Source organism: Epinephelus lanceolatus, chromosome 15, assembly GCF_041903045.1.
Source record: "Epinephelus lanceolatus isolate andai-2023 chromosome 15, ASM4190304v1, whole genome shotgun sequence".
Taxonomy (NCBI): domain Eukaryota; kingdom Metazoa; phylum Chordata; class Actinopteri; order Perciformes; family Serranidae; genus Epinephelus; species Epinephelus lanceolatus.
Genome location: NC_135748.1, coordinates 33409491 through 33418794, shown reverse-complemented (window position 1 = coordinate 33418794; position 9304 = coordinate 33409491). Strand labels below are relative to the sequence as shown.

The 9304-nt window shown below is 38.2% G+C and overlaps 1 protein-coding gene across 5 annotated transcripts in view; it reads right to left on the bottom strand.

Annotated features, from left to right (window-relative positions):
- Positions 1-7699: 7699 nt before the first annotated feature.
- The window catches only part of LOC117266997 (DNA (cytosine-5)-methyltransferase 3A), a 54482-nt gene continuing 52877 nt past the window's right edge, over positions 7700-9304 (bottom strand). For 3 of the 5 annotated variants that reach the window (XM_078175206.1, XM_078175208.1, XM_078175207.1), the window contains 2 exons: positions 8989-9107; positions 7701-8833 (listed from right to left, as the gene is read on the bottom strand). In XM_078175206.1, the coding sequence (XP_078031332.1) occupies positions 8692-8833; positions 8989-9107 (261 nt within the window). In that variant the 3' untranslated portion in view covers positions 7701-8691. Of the gene's footprint in view, positions 8834-8988; positions 9108-9304 lie in introns of all 5 variants that reach the window. The other 2 variants (XM_033642538.2, XM_033642539.2) reach the window with 1 other exon arrangement.

Genomic DNA, 9304 nt, shown 5'->3' with positions numbered 1-9304 from the left:
TTGTACTTGTTAATTAATACCTCTCAAAACTAAAGACAATTATGCAAATTGTTCTTTCAGTGACCTAATAGACTGCTAAAATTATATGTAATTGTATATGTGGGTGCATGGGGTATAGTCACCTCTTTTTCTTGCTGTTTTCAGTATACCCATGTATCAACTGAAAAGCCCTGAAATATACAGGAAAGTATGCCCACCTCTTCCTCGGGAACCTACCATCCACCTAATAGTACACCCACCTCATCAACAACCACAACACCACTGGTCGTAGACTACATGGTAGCATTCTTTAAAGATATGCAACTGTACTGTTCAAATGTTACAGTACATTTGCCCCTCACATATGTTCTTCCAGTAATAATAAGCAATTAGTCTAGATGAATAATTTGGCCATATTTCCTGCTTTGGATGTTGGACAGCTGTCTCCATCTTGTTGTGACGAGGAACATCAGTCACCACGATGGAAAACCTTGTCTTGTTATCCCTGACAATGTCATACACTTGTATTTTTACTGGGTCTGGGAATCACCATATGCCCCATGATATGATATTATCACAATACTTAAGTCTCAATACCATGTCATTAAGATATGCTAAGTATTGCTATGACATACAGTACAGGCCAAAAGTTTGGACACACCTTCTCATTCAATGCGTTTTCTTTATTTTCATGACTATTTACATTGTAGATTCTCACTGAAGGCATCAAAACTATGAATGAACACATGTGGAGTTATGTACTTAACAAAAAAAGGTGAAATAACTGAAAACATGTTTTATATTCTAGTTTCTTCAAAATAGCCACCCTTTGCTCTGATTACTGCTTTGCACACTCTTGGCATTCTCTCGATGAGCTTCAAGAGGTAGTCACCTGAAATGGTTTCCACTTCACAGGTGTGCCTTATCAGGGTTAATTAGTGGAATTTCTTGCTTTATCAATGGGGTTGGGACCATCAGTTGTGCTGTGCAGAAGTCAGGTTAATACACAGCCGACAGCCCTATTGGACAACTGTTAAAATTCATATTATGGCAAGAACCAATCAGCTAACTAAAGAAAAACGAGTGGCCATCATTACTTTAAGAAATGAAGGTCAGTCAGTCCGGAAAATTGCAAAAACTTTAAATGTGTCCCCAAGTGGAGTTGCAAAAACCATCAAGCGCTACAACGAAACTGGCACACATGAGGACCGACCCAGGAAAGGAAGACCAAGAGTCACCTCTGCTTCTGAGGATAAGTTCATCTGAGTCACCAGCCTCAGAAATGGCAAGTTAACAGCAGCTCAGATCAGAGACCAGATGAATGCCACACAGAGTTCTAGCAGCAGACCCATCTCTAGAACAACTGTTAAGAGGAGACTGCGCCAATCAGGCCTTCATGGTCAAATAGCTGCTAGGAAACCACTGCTAAGGAGAGGCAACAAGCAGAAGAGATTTGTTTGGGCCAAGAAACACAAGGAATGGACATTAGACCAGTGGAAATCTGTGCTTTGGTCTGATGAGTCCAAATTTGAGATCTTTGGTTCCAACCGCTGTGTCTTTGTGAGACGCAGAAAAGGTGAACGGATGGATTCCACATGCCTGGTTCCCACTGTGAAGCATGGAGGAGGAGGTGTGATGGTGTGGGGGTGTTTTGCTGGTGACACTGTTGGGGATTTATTCAAAATTGAAGGCACACTGAACCAGCATGGCTACCACAGCATCCTGCAGCGACATGCCATCCCATCCGGTTTGCGTTTAGTTGGACGATCATTTATTTTTCAACAGGACAATGACCCCAAACACACCTCCAGGCTGTGTAAGGGCTATTTGACCAAGAAGGAGAGTGATGGAGTGCTGCGGCAGATGACCTGGCCTCCACAGTCACCGGACCTGAACCCAATCGAGATGGTTTGGGGTGAGCTGGACCGCAGAGTGAAGGCAAAGGGGCCAACAAGTGCTAAACACCTCTGGGAACTCCTTCAAGACTGTTGGAAAACCATTTCAGGTGACTACCTCTTGAAGCTCATCAAGAGAATGCCAAGAGTGTGCAAAGCAGTAATCAGAGCACAGGGTGGCTATTTTGAAGAAACTAGAATATAAAACATGTTTTCAGTTATTTCACCTTTTTTTGTTAAGTACATAACTCCACATGTGTTCATTCATAGTTTTGATGCCTTCAGTGAGAATCCACAATGTAAATAGTCATGAAAATAAAGAAAACGCATTGAATGAGAAGGTGTGTCCAAACTTTTGGCCTGTACTGTACATTGTGATATATTGTGATTTATGACCTTTTTTCAACTGTAAATTTTGTTCCAAAAAACTTTATCAACATGTGTTTCATCTACTAACATCAGAACTTTTCAGTCTGGTCATCTCACGTCAGTCATTTTTATTGCAGCAAAATGTATTTAGAGGATTGAACAAATCAAAAGTGATTTTATTATTTAAATCAAAAGTTTATAGTATTCTAAACCAAAAAGTTTTATTTGTACTTGGAAAATTAATAATTAATATGTTTAAAAAATCAATACTTAGCCTCTGGGTATCGATACGATATTGCCACACAAAAATATTGCGATACTATTCTGTAATGATTTTTTCTCTAACCCCTTATTTTTACTACTGTATTTGAATTTTGTCAACTAAATGAAACCAAACACAAACTAAATTTTATACAATGAAATATAAATAGTGTAGTTAATTAATGATCGTTTTTATTTTTATTAAAGAATGAGAGCATTACATTGGCAATCTTTTAGTGTTTGACTTCAAATACACACTGGGACTCCCTCTGGAAACATCTTTATGCTTTTATTTTGTAGGCTAATCGCTAGACTTCCGGTTCCACTTCACTTTCCTGTGCTTAACTTGATACAGCTTGCAGCATCCAGGCCGCGAGACGGTGCGACGCTCCAATCAGCGGCGCTTAGTGAAGGCTTGGTCGCCTAAGCAACCAATTACTTTGGACTCAGGGCGTGTTCACTGTGAGGAGGCTGTACCACTATGAAAGGAAGGGGGTGACACAGAGATCATAGCAGAATTAGGCTGCATAATAGATTATTATAATGTATTATCAGCACTATTATCATCGGTTTCATGGCTTAAATGTCGCTATGTGCTGTAATTGGATAAATTAATAGGCCAGTATTGTTTATGCCCTATCACACAGGGCCCAGGCTCGATCTGCAATGATTATAATAAAAGAAAAAGAACATAAACTAATAAATAATACATTTATGAGCTAATAGCATTAGTAGGTAATCTAAGTGCAAGCCCATAAACTCTGTTATTGATGGCTGTATAAAAAACTGTGGAGTGGCAACATGTTCAGGTCTGATCAGAGAGGAGCTGCAAGGCTACACCCTTATTTGAAGCACTGTAGGTGGTGAGGACCCAGGTGTCAAGACACTGAGCCACAAATCCCCTGCTGGAGGGCATGATGGCATGGAAACTGGAGCTGAATATCAATATCCATGTCTCCTCTATCAGCCCCCCTGACAATTAGAAGCCACAACAGACTAATGAGAATATTAATAAAGGTTGGAATTGCCCTACATCCAAAATATTAGCATTATAATGAGACTGTGTGTCAGTGGAATAACATTTGTGCCACATGAGAAAAAATAATAATTATCAAGGGGTTTCTTCACATAATTCTGACTTTATTGTGTCATTATAACAAGATGTTTTCTCTTCATAACAAGATATCTCATAATTCTGAGTAGGGCTGGCATGATACCAGACTGTCACTGCTCAATTCTTGTGGTCAGAAGAGTTCATGATAACATTTGGATATCTATGGACATTTTTAATTTGAAAAGCTATCAGTCAAATGCATCTCTTAATTTGTTTATTATGTGTTTTGTCTCTTTTATAGCAAATTAATTACACTCAAAATATGTATAGTGATTACCAAGAATAGCGAAAAGGCAACCAGATGGAGTTGGGAGAGGGAGACAAAGTGAGAATGTGAAGAAACACAAATGATTTAAGAGGCGCTGGATCATTTACACAATCACTTTAACATGTTATCAGTATTTTTAATTTGAAAATATACCAGCTATTGTCAATACCAATATAGTGTGACACCCCTAATTCTGAAATAGTATCTCATATATATGACAATCATTATGCAATACTATCTCAGACTTCGTACACAAAAATTCAGCAACATTTGGAAAATCTGATAACATGCTTTGGGTTGTTCGCTAATGTTGCACACACACATACACACAATCCCGATAATGCTGTTTAACTGAATTTTTGAGTTTAAAGATATACTATGCAGGATTTAAAAAAAGAAAAGAATGGAAAAAAATGTATAGACTCACACAGAATCATCACTTATGACCCACTTGAAGTGTGTGGCGGTGTATTTTTATGCAGAGACTCTTCCCTCTGCCTGTATTTTCTTAATTTCCACTTATTTCCTGTGTTTGGGACATTTATGGACGTGTACTTTATAAAAAGGTAGCAAACAGGTGCCAGATTGTAAGCAGCTGGCATTCAAACGATGCAGTGCCAAAAAACACAAGTGCAGTGAGGCAAAACACAAAACGAGAGTGATCGTGCATTCCATTTGTACTGGGAAGTTGGAATTTTTGAGTTCCCATTCAAATTTCAACTGGAATGCCTCCAATTTTTGAGATCAAGGTTAGTGAGGTTCCTCTGATTTTCTGAGTTGGAAATCCAACTTCAGCAGGCATTCAAATCGAAATTTCTGACTGGGAACTTGGAAATTCCAACGAACGCACCATAACAACATCCGTCTTGTTGTACTAGTATGCAATCAACTCTGGTGTGATGTCATTCCCAGCTCTGACTTTTGGCTTTCAAGGTAAATGGAACGCAGCATGTATCTGAGGTCGGCTCTAAATTTTCACTTTTGCTGGCAAGCATGTTTACAAACGGTAACCGACAATCACACATAGTATACCTTTAATTCTTTATTAATAACTTCTGTATAAAAGACTGTATAAAATAATAGAAGTAACTAATGTTATTTCACCCATTGGTTTGTGGACTGCCATTTTGAAGCCTTTGTATTCATGATTATAGAACTTTACCATCTTGGATTTTTGGAGCCAGAGGTGACCATATTTGGACGAGAAGGTGGAGCTGTGGAGGTGCGAGGGATGGATCTGACTCATAGACTGTATCGACACCCTGCAGACAGCCTGTCATTCAAAGCGGCTCACCCCTACATATGCACAACTTTTAAACTCAATAAAATGTCAGCAGGTGAGTTGTATAAAAATTCACCTGCCATACAGTTGTCATGAACGGGGAAATTAGTTATAGAGACCAAAACTGTTTTTCATTCCACATAAACATGTTTATTTCTATTGTACAGTTGGACATTTAAGCATGGGTGTCTGGGGATTGACTTGCTTTTGGAGCCAACCTCAAGAGGCCATCTGATGAAATGCAGTTTTTGGCGCTTCAGTGTTGACTTCATGTGTCAGCCTTTGAGGCTGCTGCTTGGCTTTAATTTAAGAGGTCGGGTACATTTTATAAAATAGAATTTTAAAAAAAAAGGACAGGAGGTGGCAGATTTTTGCACAAAAACAATACATTTATTCAAGTGTTCTCCAGCACAAGTACATACGGAGCCTTTATCTTCTCTCTGGACACTAAACTTAAGTATGGGGGGAGGGAGGGGGGGGGTCAAAGTGGAGAATGACTGCTACATTTGCTGTACGAACTGGTCTTGAGGAAAAAGCGTATAGGCCATTAACAGTTATGACAGAAAGAAAGTCACACAGAGTGTCAACAGTATCACCGAATATAGAATTATTGACCTGCCTTGAACAGTAAAACTCAATTGTTGTTTCTGATGATTCAAAAAAAAAGAAAAGAAAAAAACATCGATTCAAAACAACATTTGGAAAACAGACATGGAGAATATTACGGCATGGAATGTAGGATTAAGAAGCAATGCGTATTAAGCATACATTATGCTACAGTAAAAGTTATTACCGTTTTTTTTTTTCTCACACGATTTTCCCACAGATAATCACCAACTACAGCAATCTCTAGTCTAAAACAATATAGGAAACCTTTCATTATTTGTTATCCTTATTTTTTCAAGTACAAAGTTAAAATGCCTTTGTTAATATATTTATATGAGTGAAATAATAGTTCTTTTCTGTTACTACAAGGAACTTAAAAACAGTCATTGTCAAGACATGTTTATTTCTCTTCCAATCAAATATATTTTTCTTGTTTAGATAAAATGTTTAGCACCATCGGAGACACCTACAATCCCTCTTTTTAAAGTTTTACAAAAGGAAACAGAAGCCAAAACAAAAACCAAACAAAAAAACACCACCATGTAGGGCTGTGCAGTGAAGTTGAGACCGTTCATCTTAAAGCTGTCCATAGGCCACTATTAAGATCACATGACATAAATCTGGACTCACTTGACACAAACAAATCAGTACAATAAAGTAGTCGACTTGGAGTCTCCCTACATCTAATGCTCAAAGCAAGTTTTGAATCAAATTTGTCACTTGATTTTTTTTATGTTTAACCTAAGATTCTTTTCCTAATTTGATGATATATATTAGCAAAGAATTATATTTGTACATCTCATACGTAAAAAAAAAAGATAAAAACAAATTGAAAACAGCAACCGGAAAACTCTATGTACAAAATGTACAAACATGAGGGGGTGTTACGTATTATGGGGGAGAGGGGAAATAACATCTGGTTAAAATATCACAAGAGCTCATATTGAGCGCCGTGTGCATGGACAAAAATGATGGCAATAAGGTCACTTAAGAAATTAATAACATTATGAAATTAAATTTCAAATTTAGAATCTTAAATATGATATAGATAAGCGATAACATCTGTTTTTATTACCCTCTTTAACATCTTTGAGTGCCGACACCTCTGTCAAACACTGTGTCAGTTTTTTGTTTTGACGAACTGCAGCCTAAATCCTCCATATTAATCTTAGAGGTTACAATCAAGAGAATTTAGTTTGTGAACGTAATCCAGATTTGGATCAGCACCTAAATTTGTCAACATGACGACTACGTTTTATCAGGGAAACGGCAAAGGGCCAGCTGTCCTTCACAAGGGACAAAATATTATACAAAGCGCATGACACAGTTCCCTAACTCTGTCTTACATTTTACAATCTTAATAGAAATAGACATTCTTTGACTCTGGGTAGAATCATACTGTATCGCTGCTTTAAAACAGGGAACAATATGGATGATGGAGGGAGGGACAGGGGTTACAAATGTCAAATCCATTTACTGTACACTGAGTCAAATAACATGGGTTTCACATATCAAAATCCATTCTTTCACTTCTATTGGCACAGCCCTACTGTATACAAAAAGTATTACACGAGGGTAGATCAGTTCACATCATAAAACAAACAAACAAAAAAACAATTCACAAGAACCAATATTTTTTTTTTAAAATATCAAGAAAAAAAGAAAGTATACATATAAAAGTGCTTTATAATGTTGATAAAACAGCACAAAATTGCTATAAAAAGGTAGAAGAACTTTGTGAAGCCGCACCATATTGTTGAGGATTTTGCACCTGACAGTTTTTCAGTTACGAGAGGTGGAAGTTGATGAGGAGAGTTACCCGGCCTGGCCACCCTCCCTCCCTCCAGCGACCACACTTAATAACAGTTGTACAGTAATGTCATTGGTCAGGATGAAACTAGAAAAAAATAGTTTCACAGACGTTGATCTTTTTTTTTTCCGTTTTTTTCTTTGTTTTTTTTTTCTTGTTTTTTTTTTTTTTTAGAATGACAGAAAACATCATTTCCCATGTGGCTATAGCTTCACTTTCTGTTTGTGCAGATCCAGGCAGTGAGCCTGAGTGTGGCAAGGCTGAGAGATTAAATGAGCACCAGTACAAACTGTATAAAAGCTGTAAAATGCAGAAAAGAGGATATGCTCTATTTTGCAGTCTACTGTCTCTCACTTCCTTTGAAGTGAACGAAACGGCACAGAACAGAATTTTTTTTTCGTTACGTGTAAAAACATCAAACACAAGTTATTTCAGCAACAGGTTAAAGAGCTCCGTATTGTCTAGAGTTGTAGTGCCACATGGGCTATGATGTTTTTCATCATCTTGGAGCACCATGGTATTGTAACCATATTACAGTAGTACCTTTATTACCTTCAGTTGTGTATATAAACTGTAAACAAAGAGGTATATGTGATCTGGTGTTTTGGATTCTTAGAGACACAGCTCTCCTGACACTGAAGAAAATCGCCTTTCACGTCACATCTCTGTGAGGCTCAGTAGCTGGAAGCATGGCCGCACTGCAGGTGGGAATCTCGCAGCCCCAACGCACAGTACGCTCACACAGCAGAAACATTTCACATATCTCATTTCCTGTCTCTCGGGTCTTTCCCATCACGTTGCTGTCTCTTTTTAAAAACACATGTTTAGCACTTTTCTGTCTCAGTGTCTTGAGAAGAAAGCATAGTCTCAAGTATAGCTTGCACAAACAAATCAACAATACTTGATAACACTGCTAAAAGGTAAAATGACATATCAAAATTAAATAGAATAAGAATTACAATTCAAATACAAGAAATAATGTGAAATCTACGTCAATGTTGCGCTTGCAAATTATACAGGAGTATAATTTGAGGATCAAGGCTCTTATTTCTAGTCACAACATACAGTTGTAGTTCCTAAATGGTTCCAAGCAAGTTTTCTTGCTGCTCAAACACAGGCAAAGTAATCTTTAAGTGGTGCAAACAGGTGGCGGATAACCGGGACGCTCCATGATCTGCCCAGGAGCCTTTGCCTTGCCAGTCGGCTCATGTTGGACACGTCTGTATAGTGGACTGGGAAGCCAAAGACCCTGACAGAGAAATGAGCCAGACACAAAGCAACAAGCGAGACAGACACACAGGCAAGAGTCAGAACAGGGGAAGACACAAGAGGATAATTTTGAGATTTTGATCTCTGAAAGAGCTGTAAAAGGTAGTTTGAAGGACGATCTTAATGTTTACATACCTCTCCATCTCAGTGCACCACAGTATGTCTTCCTTCTCGTTCATGTAGACAGGGAAGTGCTGGTCCTTGCCCTGCTTGATGGAATTAGACCTGGTGGTGATGGTCCTCACCTTCCCAAACTGACAGAGAAAGAAAGGGAACAAGAGAAATATTAGTCTGTGAATATGTGGGCAGATTAGGAGACAGTGGGCCCCTGGGCACAGATATGCAAAGGGCTCCATCACCTCTCTTACACAGGAGCAAGACAGGCACACTTTGTGCATTTCTTTGTATTCATTATACATATTTTTTTGGTTTTGTGTCTCTTTGTGTTTAT